At 46.2% G+C, this 21,690-nt stretch overlaps 1 protein-coding gene across 8 annotated transcripts in view; it reads right to left on the bottom strand.

Annotated features, from left to right (window-relative positions):
* The window catches only part of LOC109866286 (SAM and SH3 domain-containing protein 1), a 304,701-nt gene that overhangs the window by 28,262 nt on the left and 254,749 nt on the right, over positions 1-21,690 (bottom strand). For 6 of the 8 annotated variants that reach the window (XM_031800987.1, XM_031800988.1, XM_020454867.2 and 3 more), the window contains exons 5-8: positions 10,836-10,876; positions 10,484-10,573; positions 10,165-10,277; positions 9,026-9,127 (exon numbers count right to left, since the gene is read on the bottom strand). In XM_031800987.1, the coding sequence (XP_031656847.1) occupies positions 9,026-9,127; positions 10,165-10,277; positions 10,484-10,573; positions 10,836-10,876 (346 nt within the window). The remainder of the gene's footprint in view (positions 1-9,025; positions 9,128-10,164; positions 10,278-10,483; positions 10,574-10,835; positions 10,877-21,690) is intronic. The other 2 variants (XM_031800989.1, XM_031800994.1) reach the window with 1 other exon arrangement.

Here is a 21,690-nt window from a genome sequence, read left to right as displayed (position 1 = left end):
AGAGAGAGTTGGGGGGTTGGGGGAACATATATAGTACTGTAGGTCACATTGTAGGGCACATTGTAGGACACATTGTAGGATACATTGTAGGACATTTGCATTGCATGACATTTAATATTAAAAACATATTCAGGTCACATGAAAAAACGAGCCAAAACAACAAAAACCCTGAACCAGAGAGGACGATGAGGAGTTGCCACAGATATTCACCACAGATATTCAGGGAGCTTGGTATGTGTGGTGTGTGTCTCTAGATCAGGCTCTAGACTGAGTGCTGCCTGTTGGAATGAGCCTGGAGCTGTTTATTACCCAATAGACACTAAATGGAGGCTCCGTGGCATTGTGCTGAGGTACACAGAGCTCCATTATGAGTGTGTGTGTGTGTGTGTGTGGACTGTGGAGAGAGGAGGGAAGTTCAATTGGGCATTACGATGGCATTAAAAATCTCTACAGTGGAGCAGAAACAGAGGGAACAATGATGTCACCAAATGCTTCATTAATATGATGATGATGTCACCAAATGCTTCATTACTATGATGATGATGGCGCCGGAAGCTTCATTACTATGATGATAATGGCGCCGGAAGCTTCATTAATATGATGATGATGGCACCGGAAGCTTCATTACTATGATGATGATGGCGCCGGAAGCTTCATTAATATGATGATGATGGCGCCGGAAGCTTCATTACTATGATGATGATGGCGCCGGAAGCTTCATTAATATGATGATAATGGCGCCGGAAGCTTCATTAATATGATGATGATGGCGCCGGAAGCTTCATCAATATGATGATGATGGCGCCGGAAGCTTCATTAATATGATGATGATGGCGCCGGAAGCTTCATTAATATGATGATGATGGCGCCGGAAGCTTCATTAATATGATGATGATGGCGCCGGAAGCTTCATTAATATGATGATGATGGCGCCGGAAGCTTCATTAATATGATGATGATGGTGCCGGAAGCTTCATTACTATGATGATGATGGCGCCGGAAGAGGCGGCTGCCGTTTTACAGGCTCCTAACCAAGTGTGCTATTGTGTGTGTTTTTTGCATTATTTGTAACTTATTTCATACATAATGTTTCTGCCACCGTTATGACTGAAAATAACTTCTGGATATCAGGACAGCGATTACTCACCTCGAACTGGACAAAGACTTTTTCATTAACGAGTCGGACGCAAAGGATTTACTTCGGACACCCGACAAGGCCCACATCCCCGTCATTCACATGAAGAAGAGACGGAGATATCGGGGACGTAGGTCGGGGTGCCTTGTAAGGATCCCCCTCTACCATCAGTACTATTAGCCAACGTGCAATCAATGGATAACAAAATGGATGAGCGCCGATCAAGGCTACCAACATGATATTAAAAACTGTAATATCTTATGTTTCACTGAGTCGTGGCTGAACAACAACATGGATAACATACAGCTGGCTGGGTTCTGTGCATCGGAAAGATAGAACAGCTGCCTCCGGTAAGACAAGGGGTGGCGGTCTGTGTCTATTTGTAAATAACAGCAGTAAATAACAGCTGGTGCATGCTCAGTCCCCTCCTGTACTCCCTGTTCACTCGTGACTGCATGGCTAGGCACGACTCCAACACCATCATCAAGTTTGCTGATGACACAACAGTGGCCTGATCACCAACAGCGATGAGACAGCCTATAGGGAGGAGGTCAGACACCTGGCTGTGTGGTGCCAGGACAACAACATCTCCCTCAACGTGATCAAGACAAAGGAGACGATTGTGGACTACAGGAAAAGGAGGAGCGAGTACGCCCCCGTTCTCATCGAAGGGGCTGTAGTGGAGCAGGTTGAGAGCTTCAGGTTCCTTGGTGTCTACATCACCAACAAACTATCATGGTCCAAACACACCAAGACAGTTGTGAAGAGGGCATGACAAAGCCTCAGGAGACTGAAAAGATTTGGCATGGGTCCCCAGATCCTCAAAAGATTCTACAGCTGCACCATCAAGAGCATCCTGGTTGCATCACTGCCTGGTATGGCAACTGCTCGGTCTCCGACCGCAAGGCACTACAGAGGGTAGTGCGTACGGCCCAGTACATCACTGGGGCCAAGCTTCCTGCCATCCAGGACCTCTCTCCCAGGCGGTGTCAGAAGAAGGACCTAAAAATGGTCAAAAACTTCAGCCATCCAAGTCATAGACTGTTCTCTCTGCTACCGCATGGCAAGCGGTACCAGAGCGCCAAGTCTAGGTCCAAAAGGCTTCTTAAAAGCTTCTACCCCCAACCCATAAGACCCCTGAACAGTCAAATGGCTCCCCAGACTATTTGCATTGTCCCCACCCCACTCCCCATTTTTACGCTGCTGCTACTCTCTGTTTATTAACCATGCACAGTCACTTTACCTCTACCTACATGTACATATTACCTCAATTACCTCGACTAACCTGTGACTCTGTTCCGGTACACCCTGTATATAGCCTCGCTGCTATTTTATTGTTGCTCCTTATTCATTTATTTTTTTATAAAAAAATGTATTTAATTTTTTAAATATTTACTTTAGTAAATACTTTAACACTTTTTTCCCTTAAAACTGCATTGTTGATTAAGGGCTTGAAAGTAAACATTTCACTGTAAGGTCTACACCTGTTGTATTCGGCGCATGTCACAAATACAATTTGATTTGATTTAACTCACACAAAAACACATACACACACACACGCACACACACACACACACACACACAAACACACACACACACACACACACACACACACACACACACACACACACACACACACACACACACACACACACACACACACACACACACACACACACACACACACACACACACAGAACACCATCAGAAACTATTCTGACCATCCATCGTATGTATGTGAGTAGGTGTTGTATAGGCACCCTGTGATGGGATGAGATGAGTTTGTCACAGAGCTAGTTTGGCCGAGCTGCAGTCATTCTGGGGAAAATTCCTAATTTGTTGTTTTCTCCTCTGGTTTCCACAGCAACACTGGGTCGGGTCTGGTCACAGACAGCTGGTCCACTGTTAGAGCCAGGGCACACAAGTGCACACACACACACACACAAGTACACACACGCGCACAAAAAAAATTCTCCCAGCGTGTGAGAGAGCTTGAGTTAGTGCTCAGGCGAGTCTGACTGGGCTGTGTATATTAGGCCTGGAGAGACGCTCCTCTTAGCTTCTCTTAGCTTCCCTAGGGATACGCACGCACACACGCACACACGCACACACGCACACACACACACACACACACACACACACACACACACACACACACACACACACACACACACACACACACACACACACACACACAGCAGAGGTTAACAGCTGAGGGAGGGATGGCTTTAACAGCTAACAGTTAACGTTAACAGCTGGCTCTAGAAGACACCTTCCATAGGGCTATGAGGGCGCACCGGTACCTAGTTGACACCAGGACCTCGACATTCCCCTGGACTCCAGTCACTTCAGACTTCTCAGTCAGAATGATGGCTTTCTGCACCATGGGAGCTCCGTGACCTGCGCATTACCCATAAATCACTCTGGCGTCCCATCAGAGCCCTCTTCCCACCACTAGTCTCAGGGGTGCGTGCTCCACACTTCATTCCTCTGTCGACAGCAGAACCAGACGACGAGGCCGGGGTCGAACCCTCTCATTTTGTTTTTGACAACCTCTCAGCTTGTAAACCCCAGAACGCCTCCCCCTCACCCCAGGACCCCTTAAAACCACTGTCCTCCCTCTACCCTAACCATACACATCTGGCTGGAATACCCTTCTGATAGTTTCCACCACTCCAGACGACATTACAGAGTTGTGTCTTCAGAGACTGTGCTGTAATAACAGGTCTCTGTGTGTGTGTGTGTGTGTGTGTGTGTGTGTGTGTGTGTGTGTGTGTGTGTGTGTGTGTGTGTGTGTGTCCGCTGCAGTTTGGAACCAGACCTGACTGAATCCTCCTCCAACAAGGATCATTACTGAGGTACACATAGGACATTACTGGAGTGTGTATGTTATTATTCTGGGTTATTCACTATTGTGGTGGGTGTTGGTGTTGAAGTGTGCGTATTGTTGCAGAGTCAGAGTGAGCCATTCTTAGGCAAGACAGTCCCAGAGGACAGCAGGGGGCGAAAGCGAGGCAGCATAGATTTGATCATACAGAAGACAAAGCAGTGCTTCAATGAGTGGTCAAGGATGACAGTTGAATGAAATGCATAATGTTGTGTTGTTTGTATTAGTCAATACCTGCAGCGGTGCGCCGCTGATAAATACAAATAGGGGAAACGCTGCTCTGGTACAGTAGGGTCGTTAAGAAGAACGCAAGAAAGACACCTCTGCCACAACATAGCCCGGGTGGGGGGAGGTGAGGAGGTGAGGAGGGGCTGACAATGACCTAGTCCCTTAGACGCAGCCCTGAGGGACACCAACGTCTGGAACACGACGCAATCAGAACTCAACCAGTGGTGAAAAGATGCTGCGGTCAGCGACCCCTCATTGGAACAATGTCAACTCACACACACACACGCTATGCACACACACACCGTCATTATCAGCTTTGAGTCTTGTGTGGTCGAGCATACATGGTGCACATACAAACTAAACCAGATCTAAAACGACCAGTAAAAACTGGTGCAAACCCGAAAGCAGTTCCCTGCCTCACAAAAACACAGAAAAAACATTGAAATGTAATTGAGCGAAGCAGTTGAGTGTGACTTGTTACTCACCGCTTTAGGCATTTAGGACAGCAGACTTGTGCTTTTACCATTCCCAGGTCAGTGTAAAAAGCATGCATCAGGCTGGCCCTGTCCCATCTAGTCCCAGGTTAGTCACACGGCATATCCAGAGAGAGACACGCACAGTCACACAACATACACACTCACAGCATTGACACACACTCACTCTGACACACTCCCTGCAGCTCGTTGGCAAAGGCAGCTCTGCAGAATGAAAGCGATGGGAGAGTGAGAGCGAGCAGGCTGCTGGTGCTATTGAGCAGCAGCAGAGAGAAAAGGCATGTTGTGCCTGGAGGAGAGAGGAGAACAATCCCAGCGTTTGAGCCCCTGACCCTGCCTTGGCCCCCACATCTCTAATGGCCCTGGAATGTGGGCGCTCTCTCTCTCTCTGCTCCGGGGGGGATGAGAGAGACGGAGAGACAGAGAGTGAGAGAACGATTGGAGAGGGAGCAGGGCAAGAGGACGGATATTTGGACAGAGCAACCACAGAGCTACACAGACGCACACACAAAGAAACACACAGACACACATAGCCATTTGAAAGATGAGGGATGACCTAATTCCATTTGAAGGTGGCGGACATTACCCCCGGCACACACCCCCAGGCCCAAAAGAGGGAAGATATTTCCTAAACGGATCCATTTTAAACGGATGTTTTATCAAGCAGAGCCCCCCCCCCCCCCCCCCTCCTCCTCATGCTGCATTTCAGGGGCCTGAGGGGAGTGAGAGCTCTTTGTCCTCCCTCACTTCCTCTCTTCCTCCCTCCCTCCGGCGGCGCGTACAAACAGCCCTGAAGACAGGCTGAGTGTTCCTCCGAACAATACACCTCCAGTCATCCCCCTATCCTCTCTCCCTCTGTCTATCGGACATCCCATCCATCAATCCAGTTGGACAGGAAGCAGGCCTCTGGCAGCCAAGGGCATAGAGAGGGTTAACACGGAGATTAGCCTGCTAGGGCCCTGTCTGTCTGCAGCTCCACATCAAAGGGCAGTCAGAGCCAGACTGTACAGCAGGCCAGACCCGGGGCTGTATCTCTGCATAACGCCTTACAATAAAATAAAACCTAATATAACTCAAACGGAAAGCATTTGCACTCCTTGAAGGAATCCATTTATTACTAGAAAGGAATAGGTTCAAGGAAAACTTTGCTTGCATGTGAAAATGGTTTGAAAGCCTGACAGAATTTTGTCCAGAATGTCCACAGATCCACATCATAAAGCCAGACTGTATACTGCAGGCAGCTTGGTGTAGAGGTCTTCACGGATCTACCCGAACCTGATCCCCCTTGGATTCCGCTCGGTGGCACGGGCCTTGGATCTGTGTGACAATATGTGAAATACTGATCGGATCCGATATTTTTTTCATCTTAAATGACTGTCAGGGCGTCCCCTTTCATCAATATGTCAATATCCTTGTGACAAAATGATATATTAGTTTCATGAAAACCATCCACTGCACACTGCAGACACGTGACGCGGGGTGAAATAGGCTATAGGCCGAGCTGTTGTGGGAGAGGAAGAGGACGCAGCGGAAACAAATGATAGTCTAGGCCAGGGTCATTGATTTGTTTAGGCTTGGTCTATTTAGAAGGGTATTTTACTATTTTATTAACAATGAACTTATGTTGAATGACTCGAGTCAAGTGTGATACAGTATTTGTCAGCATAAAGATGAGTGACTCTCTAGTTTTGTGGCTTTTGTTCAAAATAAACAAGTTATACTGCAGAGTGACCAACACATTCTTTCTTATCGTCTAATAAATAGCCCTTTTAGACCAAGTTAATCTGCTCATGTGTGTGTGTGTGTGTGTGTGTGTGTGTGTGGTAGACTGATAAACCTGTCTGCAGAAAATATTGGAGCCTAATATTGAAATGCTGCTGATTTATTGATTGTGTAATGCATGGATAAGTATAAGAAATATCAGGACTTCTCTCTTCAATTATAATTTTTTATTAACTCTCTGGATGGTAGTCCTACACAGCTGTGGATTGGATGACTTTTCTATCAAACCTGCATCCAAACCAATCTCAGGCTGTATAGGCTAATTCTGTAGGCCCAAAGGATATATCTACATTCTATTTTGAACAAAAAATATTAAGCTACTATAATGACTTAGACTCGAGTTATAGAAATATACCATTGTTATGTGGTGATTTTAGGATGCTAAATAGTCAGCAAGTGCTGTGTGTTAGAAAGTGTTAGACATCAATCAATGTTTATCAAAGAGTGAAATAGGCTAGTTTGTAAAGTTTAAAAAGTGAACTATTCACTGCTCTCAGTCTGGCACGCGATGATCATCCCCCAAAAATTCCTCCTGCTCAAATATTTGGTCAAGATAAATTAGGAAAATATTTTGGAAAACCTCATAATGTTCTCTGAGTCCGTGGCGGCGTAGTGTGTTACTGATGGTAGGCTTTGTTATTTTGGTCCCAGCTCTCTGCAGGTCATTCACTAGGTCCCCCCGTGTGGTTCTGGGATTTTTGCTCCCCGTTCTTGTGATCATTTTGACCCCACGGGGTGAGATCTTGCGTGGAGCCACAGATTGAGGGAGATTATCAGTGGTCTTGTATGTCTTCCATTTCCTAATAATTGCTCCCACAGTTGATTTCTTCAAACCAAGCTGCTTACCTATTGCAGATTCAGTCTTCCCAGCCTGGTGCAGGTCTACAATTTTGTTTCTGGTGTCCTTTGACAGCTTTTTGGTCTTGGCCATAGTGGAGTTTGGAGTGTGACTGTTTGAGGTTGTGGACAGGTGTCTTTTATACTGATAACAAGTTCAAACAGGTGCCATTAATACAGGTAACGAGTGGAGGGCAGAGGAGCCTCTTAAAGAAGACGTTACAGGTCTGTGAGAGCCAGAAATCTTGCTTGTTTGTAGGTGACCAAGGCTGTGGCGGCACCATGCTAAAGCAGACGTCTTCAGAGCAAAAGACACAGTCAGCTAATTCATATGGAATAGGAAGTGTAGCATGCTAGACATTACAGTACAGATGTCAAGGCTGCCGATCATTCAGAGGGAAGGGAGCGTTCAGCCCCAGCTATTAGCAATTGGGTTTTCACGGCAACACATATGTGCATAGAAATAGTTGGGCATTCAAGTTGGTGTTTTTGTGGTGGGTGTCGATTACCATCTTCACAGGAAGATGTGGGTCTGTGAGTTTGTATGTCCGTGCACACACACACACACACACACACACACAGTCCTCCATTCAGCCTGTCAGCCCACATGTCCTTCCCCTGTGATCTATCTTATACACACACACATTGCCTACAGCAGCACAAGGCTAAACCCAAGAGGAAAACAGAGCTTGCTTTGACCCAGCAGGACAGAAGCGTTTGATTTGAACCATCATCAGTACAGTACGACTGGTCCCCATCCCAAAATAACCACTCACATCCGTCCTGATGATTCATACAACAACATGCAATATGAGGCTGTGTTCTGTGATCTGTCACTAAACCCCATGGTCTGGAAGGACACTTCAGGACTGGGAGGTCCAGAGCCTGCTCTCCACTGACCACAGCTGGTCATCTGGACAGATACTTTCAGCACTGACTTAAAGGAACATTTTACTCAAAAACGATATTTTGGTATTTGTTTAATTAGTCCACTATTGATACAGTGCCAAAATGTTTTGCATGTCAGCAGTCAAGTAGGCAAGATATTGGACTTTTCAGAAGAAAGGTGTCTCCAGCCAAATCATCATATGATGCAAAAGTCCAATATCTTGACTGCTGACATGCAAAACACTAAATACCAAAAGATAGTTTTTGAGTGATATTCCCCTTTAAGATGGAAGAAGGGGGAAAAGATACAGGGTGGAATCAGGACTGGGGCTGGACGGAAATCAGTTCCTAGTTCAGAGTTCATCTTTAAGGACGACATTAAAGCGTTCTATAACCTTCATCAGTCATTTTTCCTCTTCACTGCAGAATCCAGGGAGGGGTTGCATGCACTGATCAACCCAATCCCAGTCTTACAGGCTCACAGTCTGCACTACACACAGAGTTGAGTGTCAACACACATGGGATGCTGGGGTATGCCATTAGTTAATATTGCAATATCCAGGTTAGTTAGGGAAGGGACGTCACAGCTAATGGTCTCATACATGTGTCCTCACACACACAAATACCCACTCCAAGGTAACATACACACACACAGACATAATTCCAACATGAAACAAAACAAAGACGGCTGCTCCTCTGTGGGGCTTTGATCCTGAGGTGTTTGGGGTCACGGGGTGAGAGGTGAAAGTTCAGTCAAAGGTCAGAAGTACTTACTTTGCAGTTTGAGGACTGGTTTAGATTGGGAGTGGATCCATCAGTCCACTCTGCAGTGTCAGTACTGCTGGACTGTCTGCTATGGTTCTCATACTCCTTCAGCTATAGGAGAACAAGAGTTTAGAGAGAGGGCAGGGGATAATGGCCCACTCTCACTATAGAAACAGCTACCCCTCCACACACACAACCAAACCAACACCAAGACACAATGTAGATACAAACGTAGAACACACACACATACACAGGTCACAGGCCAACATAAGTGAGGTCCAACGAAACAAATACAAGACAAGACAACTGTTCACAAAGGCTGCTCCTTGATTCCCGAGTCTGATTGGTTTGAGTGTCAGTCAGTGGAGGAGAGTAAAAGTCAGACCAGCACCCAATAACACACCAGAGATACAGGAAGAGCTGGAGTAGAATCAACGTCTGCCTTGTGGAGAGAGACCTACAATAATTCTACAAGACTGCAGTCACCCACATCATTCTCTCCTTTACAGTTACCACAGAGTGGGAGAGGGAGGATGAGAGGAGAGGAGGAAGAAGAGAGGAAGAGAACAGAGAACAGCAGAACAAATGACCGGGAGAGATGAGAAAAAGTGAAGACGAATTTGACAAACAACCAGATGAACATAGACAGAGAAAGGAGAGAAGAGGAGACAAGAGGGACCACTGAATGCCACTCCAGCCACCACATCCACCCAGAGGACAAATCCAGAATGCACCACTCTAACCACCCACCAGGGGGGGCTACTGAGCTAACATGTCCAGCTATCCCTACAGCATGAACAGGACCACACACACCCCCCCCCCCCCCCTGGTAGCACGTGCCCTTGGCCAGGGTCTGGGGCGGCATGAGTGTGTTTGTGTGTAAAAAAGAGCAATGCAAGGTTATTATTAAAGCCAAATGAATGATTAGTAAGAGTAAGTCGTTTTAGTAAAAGCTGGATATGGAGCTTGGTGGATGAAGCAGGAGAGAGGGCAGGTTTGGAGCCGGGCGAGCCCACGATGCAGTGATGGAGCTGGGGCTTGGGGTCAGCTTGAGGGTGGGTTGGAGGTCCTCTCCAGGGCCTGGGTGGGGGTCTGTCTGAGAGGGAGAGTGGGGGTAAGGTGTACAGGGTGGGTAAGAGGGTTCCTACCCGAGCTAAAGCCTCTTCCACAGTGATCATTTTCTCCTTCACCATCATCATCAGCTGGATGCGCTCTTCATCACTCATGGTGATCTCACTGGCCACGTAGCCTATGTCCTCTCCTAGACAAATGTCAGAGAAAGTCAATGGTCAGGGCTGAAGTCAGAGAATTATAAAACAGCTGGGGCATAACATAGAGTATTATGGAATAACATGAAAAATGGGCCAAAAATAAGTCATTCCCAGATAATAAATCTGATATTAGAATTGAACAATGTAATTTCCATGAAAATAACACACTATATAACAAAGTGTAATAATGTCATACCTTTTGACGTCTGCTGCATGACTCCCTTCTGAGACGTCTTGCGGAAATTCTGCCAGAAGGATTTGTTCTTCTTCTTATTGTCCCATTTACCTAGGAGGAACAGAGAGAGAGAGAGAGATTCAGTCAGACAACACTACGACACACATTCACAGACACCCAGACACATCAGAAGGACCCAGTGTTTAAGAGAGAGCATTATCTGAGGTGTATATAAGGAAATGTTTAGAATTCAATTTTACTTGATTTATTCACTACCGGTAATTCAAATAAAATTGACCCCAACCCTGCTGGTTAGCTAGAAACAGTAACAGAAAACAGAAGTATTTTTTGTTAAAGGTTGATTGCTACTAACCTCCAGAGCCGTCTTCCGAGCTGGACTTGTGCAGAGACATCCTGGAAAGTACAATGGTGACAGAGAGGAGAGAGAGGGTTAACATCAAAATAATAGATCCTTCTTTCTTCTCAGCACCACACACCATTACTTCTCTAGCACAGAGACGTCTAAACACTGGGGACGTCCAGTCAACTCTGTCCCTCTGAGATAGAACATATGCTGTTGTTTTGACGCGATGCTGCTGATGTCTCTGCGTTTCTGGGTTTTTACTCTGGCTGCTGTTCAATGTCTTCACCACTAGAGGACAGAGGTGGAGCTCTACACACACACAGGCTGGCTCCTGAGGAGCGCAGGGCAGAGATACCTTTAGAAGAGAGGAATGGGGGGATGAGAGGAGAAGAGGGTGGGGGTTGGAAGAGAGGAGTGGATGAGAGGAGAAGAGGAGAAGAAGGAGGACAGGGCTGATGGGAAGATGGGGAAAGAGTGGATTGGAGTGGATGAAGAAGGGAAGGGGAGGGGCAAAGGAGATGGTAGAAGAGAAAAGGAGAAAATAGGGAATAAAAAAAGAGTAGACAGAGAGAAAACCACGGGGCAGACTCAGCCTGTTTCTGTTTCCACTTCCCTCCTCGGGAAAGACAGAGTCGAGAGAGAGAGAGACACACAGAGACGCAGAGAGAGAGGGAAAGAGAGAGAGAGGGAGGAAGAGAGAGAGAGAGAGGAAGAGAGAGAGAGACACACACAGAGACGCAGAGAGAGAGGGAAAGAGAGAGAGAGGGAGGAAGAGAGAGAGAGAGACACGGAGACACAGAGAGATAGAGCAAGAGAGAGAGAAAGGAAGAGAGAGAGACACAGAGACGCAGAGAGAGAGGGAAAGAGAGAGAGAGGGAGGAAGAGAGAGATAGAGACATGAGACACAGAGAGATAGAGAGAGAGAGGAAGAGAGAGAGAGAGACACAGAGACGCAGAGAAATAGAGAGCGAGGGAGGAAGAGAGAGAGAGAGACACGGAGACACAGAGAGATAGAGAGAGAGATAGGAAGAGAGAGAGAGAGACACAGAGACGCAGAGAGATAGAGAGCGAGAGGGAGGAAGAGAGAGATGGGGGGGAAAGAGTTAAGAGAGCGTGGAAAGTTACTGGAGTGAGGAGGAGTAAGGATGCGAGAGCCTCAAAAGCAAGAACTCACAACATTGAATAAGAAGACCCTAAAAGCTTCTCTAGAGTTCTATCAAGCAATATAAATAGTACAGGTCTATACATTGACAAATGTTTTCCCAAGTAGTTCCAGTCTTGGGCTGATGTTTGAGTGTTGTTTTCTCCTGTTCTCTGTTTATCCTCTTCCATTCCCTTTTACGGGGCAGCGCCCAACACAGAACACATGTTCACTGTGGAGAATTCTTTCTCTTGTTATGGAAGAAAGGGACACCACATGAATGGATCTGTTTTCAGTCTGTTTTCCAGAGAGGACTAAGACATGATAAACTAATTTGTTCTCTTCAGAGCCCAGGAAAAAACAGAGATGTTTGAGAGAGACTGATTGGCACCATTTAAATGTATTAGTGGTATAATGATACGTTTATTAAAGTATTTTGTGCTCACCAGTATATGTGTCAACGGCAGTGTGTGTCTGGCAGTGTGTGTCTATAGCAGTGTGTGTCTATAGCAGTGTGTGTCTGGCAGTGTGTGTCTATGGCAGTGTGTGTCTATAGCAGTGTGTGTCTGGCAGTGTGTGTCTATGGCAGTGTGTGTCTGGCAGTGTGTGTCTATGGCAGTGTGTGTCTATGGCAGTGTGTGTCTATGGCAGTGTGTGTCTATGGCAGTGTGTGTCTGGCAGTGTGTGTCAACGGCAGTGTGTGTCTGGCAGTGTGTGTCTATGGCAGTGTGTGTCTGGCAGTGTGTGTCTATGGCAGTGTGTGTCTATGGCAGTGTGTGTCTATGGCAGTGTGTGTCTATAGCAGTGTGTGTCTATAGCAGTGTGTGTCTATAGCAGTGTGTGTCTGGCAGTGTGTGTCTATGGCAGTGTGTGTCTGGCAGTGTGTGTCTATGGCAGTGTGTGTCTATGGCAGTGTGTGTCTATGGCAGTGTGTGTCTATAGCAGTGTGTGTCTATAGCAGTGTGTGTCTATAGCAGTGTGTGTCTATGGCAGTGTGTGTCTATAGCAGTGTGTGTCTGGCAGTGTGTGTCTATGGCAGTGTGTGTCTATGGCAGTGTGTGTCTATGGCAGTGTGTGTCTATGGCAGTGTGTGTCTATAGCAGTGTGTGTCTATAGCAGAGTGTCTATAGCAGTGTGTGTCTATAGCAGTGTGTGTCTATGGCAGTGTGTGTCTATAGCAGTGTGTGTCTATAGCAGTGTGTGTCTATAGCAGTGTGTGTCTATAGCAGTGTGTGTCTATGGCAGTGTGTGTCTATAGCAGTGTGTGTCTGGCAGTGTGTGTCTATGGCAGTGTGTGTCTGGCAGTGTGTGTCTATAGCAGTGTGTGTCTGGCAGTGTGTGTCTATAGCAGTGTGTGTCTATAGCAGTGTGTGTCTATAGCAGTGTGTGTCTGGCAGTGTGTGTCTTTGGCAGTGTGTGTATGGCTGTGTGTCTATAGCAGTGTGTGTCTATAGCAGTGTGTGTCTATGGCAGTGTGTGTCTATAGCAGTGTGTGTCTGGCAGTGTGTGTCTATGGCAGTGTGTGTCTGGCAGTGTGTGTCTATGGCAGTGTGTGTCTATGGCAGTGTGTGTCTATGGCAGTGTGTGTCTATAGCAGTGTGTGTCTATAGCAGTGTGTGTCTATAGCAGTGTGTGTCTATGGCAGTGTGTGTCTATAGCAGTGTGTGTCTGGCAGTGTGTGTCTATGGCAGTGTGTGTCTATGGCAGTGTGTGTCTATGGCAGTGTGTGTCTATAGCAGTGTGTGTCTATAGTAGTGTGTGTCTATAGCAGTGTGTGTCTATAGCAGTGTGTGTCTATGGCAGTATGTGTCTATAGCAGTGTGTGTCTGGCAGTGTGTGTCTATGGCAGTGTGTGTCTGGCAGTGTGTGTCTATAGCAGTGTGTGTCTGGCAGTGTGTGTCTATAGCAGTGTGTGTCTGGCAGTGTGTGTCTATGGCAGTGTGTGTCTATGGCAGTGTGTGTCTATGGCAGTGTGTGTCTATGGCAGTGTGTGTCTATAGCAGTGTGTGTCTATAGCAGTGTGTGTCTATAGCAGTGTGTGTCTATGGCAGTGTGTGTCTATAGCAGTGTGTGTCTGGCAGTGTGTGTCTATGGCAGTGTGTGTCTGGCAGTGTGTGTCTATAGCAGTGTGTGTCTATAGCAGTGTGTGTCTATGGCAGTATGTGTCTATAGCAGTGTGTGTCTGGCAGTGTGTGTCTATGGCAGTGTGTGTCTGGCAGTGTGTGTCTATAGCAGTGTGTGTCTGGCAGTGTGTGTCTATAGCAGTGTGTGTCTGGCAGTGTGTGTCTATGGCAGTGTGTGTCTATGGCAGTGTGTGTCTATAGCAGTGTGTGTCTATAGCAGTGTGTGTCTATAGCAGTGTGTGTCTATAGCAGTGTGTGTCTATGGCAGTGTGTGTCTATAGCAGTGTGTGTCTGGCAGTGTGTGTCTATGGCAGTGTGTGTCTGGCAGTGTGTGTCTATAGCAGTGTGTGTCTGGCAGTGTGTGTCTATAGCAGTGTGTGTCTGGCAGTGTGTGTCTATAGCAGTGTGTGTCTATAGCAGTGTGTGTCTATAGCAGTGTGTGTCTATAGCAGTGTGTGTCTGGCAGTGTGTGTCTTTGGCAGTGTGTGTATGGCTGTGTGTCTATAGCAGTGTGTGTCTATAGCAGTGTGTGTCTATGGCAGTGTGTGTCTATAGCAGTGTGTGTCTGGCAGTGTGTGTCTATAGCAGTGTGTGTCTATAGCAGTGTGTGTCTATAGCAGTGTGTGTCTATAGCAGTGTATGTCTATAGCAGTGTGTGTCTGGCAGTGTGTGTCTATGGCAGTGTGTGTCTATAGCAGTGTGTGTCTATAGCAGTGTGTGTCTATGGCTGTGTGTGTCTATAGCAGTGTGTGTCTGGCAGTGTGTGTCTATGGCAGTGTGTGTCTATAGCAGAGTGTCTATAGCAGTGTGTGTCTATAGCAGAGTGTCTATAGCAGTGTGTGTCTGGCAGTGTGTGTCTTTGGCAGTGTGTGTATGGCTGTGTGTCTATAGCAGTGTGTGTCTATAGCAGTGTGTGTCTATGGCAGTGTGTGTCTATAGCAGTGTGTGTCTGGCAGTGTGTGTCTATAGCAGTGTGTGTCTATAGCAGTGTGTGTCTATAGCAGTGTATGTCTATAGCAGTGTGTGTCTGGCAGTGTGTGTCTATGGCAGTGTGTCTATAGCAGAGTGTGTCTATAGCAGTGTGTGTCTATAGCAGTGTGTGTCTATGGCTGTGTGTGTCTATAGCAGTGTGTGTCTGGCAGTGTGTGTCTATGGCAGTGTGTGTCTATAGCAGAGTGTCTATAGCAGTGTGTGTCTATAGCAGAGTGTCTATAGCAGTGTGTGTCTATGGCAGTGTGTGTCTATGGCAGTGTGTGTCTATTGCAGTGTGTGTCTATAGCAGAGTGTCTATAGCAGTGTGTGTCTATAGCAGAGTGTCTATAGCAGTGTGTGTCTATGGCAGTGTGTGTCTATGGCAGTGTGTGTCTATAGCAGTGTGTGTCAATAGCAGAGTGTCTATAGCAGTGTGTGTCTATAGCAGAGTGTCTATGGCAGTGTGTGTCTATAGCAGAGTGTCTATGGCAGTGTGTGTCTATAGCAGTGTGTGTCTATAGCAGAGTGTCTATAGCAGTGTGTGTCTATAGCAGAGTGTCTATAGCAGTGTGTGTCTATGGCAGTGTGTGTCTATGGCAGTGTGTCTATAGCAGTGTGTGTCTATAGCAGAGTGTCTATAGCAGTGTGTGTCTATAGCAGAGTGTCTATAGCAGTGTGTGTCTATAGCAGAGTGTCTATAGCAGTGTGTGTCTATAGCAGAGTGTCTATAGCAGTGTGTCTATAGCAGTGTGTCTATAGCAGTGTGTCTATAGCAGTGTGTGTCTATAGCAGTGTGTGTCTATAGCAGAGTGTCTATAGCAGTGTGTGTCTATAGCAGAGTGTCTATAGCAGTGTGTCTATAGCAGTGTGTGTCTATAGCAGAGTGTCTATAGCAGTGTGTGTCTATAGCAGTGTGTGTCTATAGTGTCTATAGCAGTGTGTGTCTATAGCAGAGTGTCTATAGCAGTGTGTCTATAGCAGTGTGTGTCTATAGCAGTGTGTGTCTATAGCAGAGTGTCTATAGCAGTGTGTGTCTATAGCAGAGTGTCTATAGCAGTGTGTCTATAGCAGTGTGTGTCTATAGCAGAGTGTCTATAGCAGTGTGTGTCTATAGCAGTGTGTGTCTATAGTGTCTATAGCAGTGTGTGTCTATAGCAGAGTGTCTATAGCAGTGTGTGTCTATAGCAGAGTGTCTATAGCAGTGTGTGTCTATAGCAGAGTGTGTCTATAGCAGAGTGTCTATAGCAGTGTGTGTCTATAGCAGAGTGTCTATAGCAGTGTGTGTCTATAGCAGTGTGTGTCTATAGCAGAGTGTCTATAGCAGTGTGTGTCTATAGCAGAGTGTCTATAGCAGTGTGTGTCTATAGCAGTGTGTGTCTATAGCAGAGTGTCTATAGCAGTGTGTGTCTATAGCAGAGTGTCTATAGCAGTGTGTGTCTATGGCAGTGTGTGTCTATGGCAGTGGACAGTCTGTGGCAGTGCATTGTCTGTCAGTGCTCCCTGCTCTGTTGGAGTTATGGTTAAACACATGAATCATGCAGGGGGAGTCAGAGAGGACAGCTTGTCCAGTAGTAGAGGCCCACAGAGACACATTAAGTCTGTCTTCATCAGGCATCCAGTGACCCACACACACCCCTCCTGAGAGAGATAAACTCAGGCCCTGGCCTCCATGCTAAACCCATCACACAAACACACACACAGACACACGCGCACACACACACACACACACACACACACACACACACACACACACACACACACACACACACACACACACACACACACACACACACACACACACACACACACGCTGATGCATGCAGAGAGGTAGAGACAGGTGGTTGTCAGTTCAGTGAGGGTGGAGGCATTATGTGTGTGTCTGTGGCAGGAACAAAACAAGCTCGACAGGTCTCCCCTCCTCTTTGTGAGGGTGTGTGTGCATAGTAGACGTGACGGCCTTCTGGGCACTATGGGAAAGTTTAGGGCCGTTTAAAGCCTGGCTGCCATGGCAACATAATGAGATGCTAATGGGGGTCTGTATGCTTGCCACCTCCTCTCCTTCCCCTCATCTATCTCTCTATCCCCCTCTTTCTCTTCCTCTCTCTATTCTCTCTATCTCCGGGTTAGGCCCCAGTGGGCCCCAACTAATGCTAATAGAACTCCCTCAACAGAAGATCTTTCCCCTGTAACCTAGCCCCCTGCTCCATGCTCTATAAATTACCACACACACACACACACACACACACACACACACACCAATGTTTCTAGAGTCTGTCAGTCAGACCATTGTGTGCTGAAGCTACTTAACTGGTTTAGGATAAATCTCTGCATGCTTCTTTACTTCCAACATTTCTCCTGCTTGGTTGCACTTTTTTTCTGCTTCAGCCAACTTTCTTGTTGTAAGTTAGTACAGGTAGGCAGACCTGTTGTAGCCTTTTCCTGCAGTCAATTACCCAAAGTGCTCTCTTTGACCCCATGGGTGGAATGTTATTCATATTTGTCATAATTTCATCATTAATAAAGATTTTTTAAATGAAACCGAGGAAAATACGGTGTTTCCATGTCAAACAGTTTTGTTATATTTCAGTCTTCTGTTAAGTATATAGAGTGTAATATTGGGATGCAAACTCAAAAAATGTTAAGCCTTCTACCATGTGTGTGAGGTGTATAGTTTTGTTTCAAAGTAGATTTGTTTAAGACTAACAAGAAACACTCTGTGTGACCCTGATTTAGCCCACAGCAGTAAACGGTTTGGTTCTAAACTTCCTGTTGTAACCGTACACAAAGCAACGCCATACAGAGTCCAAGGACAGAACCATGTATGTTGTGTGAAGGAGCATGTGCAACAGTCAGTAAGCAGTGCCTTTACTTTCCTTGTGGGGTGGAGAGTTTTAGTCATGATTGAATTATGCCACAGGAGAGTAAGGAGTGTTCCATAAAGACAGTTCTGGCTCTGTATCTCTCTTGCTGTTGGGTGTGTGTTCTATGCCTCGCCATCGCAGTGAGGAAATACTCTGGGGAAATCACACTGAGATGACTTGGCCTGAAAGCTGGTGTTTTAGTTAGTATTTTCAGAGATCTATGTGGAGGTTAAATGAGGACAGATTGTACAGTGCTATGCCAGTACTAAGCTTCTCTATGTCCACACGCACACCACAATGAGAGGAGTGAGGCAGAGAGAAACACACACACACACACACACCTCTACAAGGGTAATAAAGCAGTCAGGGACAGGGCCTGAAAGCTCACAGCAGGTAGCGCTCAGTCCACTGGCTACAGTACTACTACACACACACACACACACCTCTACAAGGGTAATGAAGCAGCCAGGGACAGGGCCTGAAAGCTCGCAGTAGGTAGCGCTCAGTCCACTGGCTACAGTACTACACACACACACACACACACACACACACACCCCTCTACAAGGGTAATGAAGCAGCCAGGGACAGGGCCTGAAAGCTCGCAGCAGGTAGCGCTCAGTCCACTGGCTACAGTACTACACACACACACACACACAGAGACACACAGACACCGATCATCCCTCTCAAGCTCACAGCAGGGCGTCCACTCTAACAATGGGAGTCCTTACAAGGAGCCAACAGTGCGGTGAATCGCTAGAGCCCAGAGAAAGTCAATGGAGAGACAGGAGAGAGAGGACGTAGCAGTTCTCTAGGAGAAAAGATGACCTAATAATGATATAGCTCCTGTGTCATGTGATGTGTCTATTATATATCTGTCTCCCTCAGTGATAATGTCAACAGTTGGTGGCTCACTACACTACACCAGCTCTGTGGGGAGAGTGCTGACGAGGAAAAAAGACGCATAGCTAGCCCACAGAGCTCCTGTGTGTGTGTGTGTGTGTGTGTGTGTGTGTGTGTGTGTGTGTGTGTGTGTGTGTGTGTGTGTGTGTGTGTGTGTGTGTGTGTGTGTGTGTGTGTGTATGTGTGTGTGTGTATGTGTGTGTGTGTGTGTGTGTGTGTGTGTGTGTGTGTGTGTGTGTGTGTGTGTGTGTGTGTGTGTGTGTATGTGTGTGTGTGTGTGTGTGTATGTATGTGTGTGTGTGTGTGTGTACAGTGCCTTGCAAAAGTATTCATTCCCCTTGTCGTTTTTCCTATTTTGTTGCATTAAAAACTGTCATTTAAATGAATTTTATTTGGATTTCATATAATGGACATACACAAAATAATCCAAATTGGTGAAGTGAAATAAAAATAAAAATAAAAATTGAACATAAAAAAGTGTTGTGTGCATACAGTGGGGCAAAAAAGTATTTAGTCAGCCACCAATTGTGCAAGTTCTCCCCCTTAAAAAGATGAGAGAGGCCTGTAATTTTCATCATAGGTACACTTCAAATATGACAGACAAAATGAGAAAAGAAATCCAGAAAATCACATTGTAGGATTTTTTATGAATTTATTTGCAAATTATGGTGGAAAATAAGTATTTGGTCACCTACAAACAAGCAAGATTTCTGGCTCTCACAGACCTGTAACTTCTTCTTTAAGAGGCTCCTCTGTCCTCCACTCGTTTCCTGTATTAATGGGGCACTTGAACTTGTTATCAGTATTAAAGGCACCTGTCCACAACCTCAGTCACACTCCAAACTCCACTATGGCCAAGACCAAAGAGCTGTCAAAGGACACCAGAAACAAAATTGTAGACCTGCACCAGGCTGGGAAGACTGAATCTGCAATAGGTAAGCAGCTTGGTTTGAAGAAATCAACTGTGGGAGCAATTATTAGGAAATGGAAGACATACAAGACCACCGATAATCTCCCTCGATCTGGGGCTCCACGCAAGATCTCACTCTGTGGGGTCAAAATGATCACAAGAACGGTGAGCAAAAATCCCAGAACCACACGGGGGGACCTAGTGAATGACCTGCAGAGAGCTGGGACCAAAGTAACAAAGCCTACCATCAGTAACACACTACGCCGCCAGGGACTCAAATCCTGCAGTGCCAGACATGTGCCCCTGCTTAAGCCAGTACATGTCCAGTCCCGTCTCAAGTTTGCTAAAGAGCATTTGGATGATCCAGAAGAAGATTGGGAGAATGTCATATGGTCAGATGAAACCAAAATATAACTTTTTGGTAAAAACTCAACTCGTCGTGTTTGGAGGACAAAGAATGCTGAGTTGCATCCAAAGAACACCATACCTACTGTGAAGCATGGGGTGAAAACATCATGCTTTGGGGCTGTTTTTCTGCAAAGGGACCCGGACGACTGATCCGTGTAAAGGAAAGAATGAATAGGGCCATGTATCGTGAGATTTTGAGTGAAAACCTCCTTCCATCAGCAAGGGCATTGAAGATGAAACGTGGCTGGGTCTTTCAGCAGGACAATGATCCCAAACACACCGCCCGGGCATTGAAGGAGTGGCTTCGTAAGAAGCATTTCAAGGTCCTGGAGTGGCCTAGCCAGTCTCCAGATCTCAACCCCATAGAAAATCTTTGGAGGGAGTTGAAAGTCTTTGTTGCCAAGCAACAGCCCCAAAACATCACTGCTCTAGAGGAGATCTGCATGGAGGAATGGGCCAAAATACCAGCAACAGTGTGTGAAAGCCTTGTGAAGACTTACAGAAAACGTTTGACCTCTGTCATTGCCAACAAAGGGTTTATAACAAAGTATAGAGATAAACTTTTGTTGCTGTACACCCATCCAACTTGAAGGAGCTGGAGCAGTCTTGCCTTGAAGGATGGGCAAAAATCCCAGTGGCTAGATGTGCCAAGCTTATAGAGACATACCCCAAGAGACTTGCAGCTGTAATTGCTACAGATGGTGGCTCTACAAAGTATTGACTTTGGCGGGGTGAATAGCTATACACACTCAAGTTTTCTGTTTTTTTTGTGTATTTCACAACAAAAAATATTTTGCCTCTTCAAAGTGGTAGACATGTTGTGTAAATCAAGGTTGTAAGGCAACAAAATAGGAAAAATGCCAAGGAGGGTGAATACTTTCGCAAGCCACTGTATTTGCATTCAGCATGTATGTGTACTTATACACTGTGTGTGTGTGTGTGTGTGTGTGTGTGTGTGTGTGTGTGTGTGTGTGTGTGTGTGTGTGTTTAAGACCTAACCACCTGGTATGAGGGGGTCCCAGTGATCCGGGATGGACAATGAGCACAGCTAACACTAGGGAGCGGAGTCATATGCCACAGGAAGTCCAGTAGGGTGACCCCTGTAGAGGTAAAGGTCAGAGTTCACAGGGATATCTTCTATGCAACAAGATCTTCTAAATTTGACGTAGTAAGGATCTATTTTTGAAGCATTAAATCCTTGTGGTTACAGGGTAATTCCGCGTGGTTACAGGGTTAATTCCGTGTGGTTATAGGGTAATTCTGCATGGTTACATGGTTAATTCCGCGTGGTTACAGGGTAATTCCGCGTGGTTACAGGGTTAATTCTGTGTGGTTACAGGGTTAATTCCACGTGGTTACAGGGTTAATTCCGTGTGGTTACAGGGTAATTCCACATGGTTACAGGGTAATTCCGCGTGGTTACAGGGTTAATTCCGTGTGGTTATAGGGTAATTCCGCATAGTCACAGGGTTAATTCCGTGTGGTTACAGGGTTAATTCTGCGTGGTTACAGGGTTAATTCCGTGTGGTTACAGGGTTAATTCCGTGTG

The sequence above is a fragment of the Oncorhynchus kisutch genome, linkage group LG21 (genome assembly GCF_002021735.2).
Source record: "Oncorhynchus kisutch isolate 150728-3 linkage group LG21, Okis_V2, whole genome shotgun sequence".
Classification (NCBI taxonomy): domain Eukaryota; kingdom Metazoa; phylum Chordata; class Actinopteri; order Salmoniformes; family Salmonidae; genus Oncorhynchus; species Oncorhynchus kisutch.
Note: the sequence above shows the minus strand (reverse complement) of the source record. Positions and strands in the feature narration are given on the sequence as shown.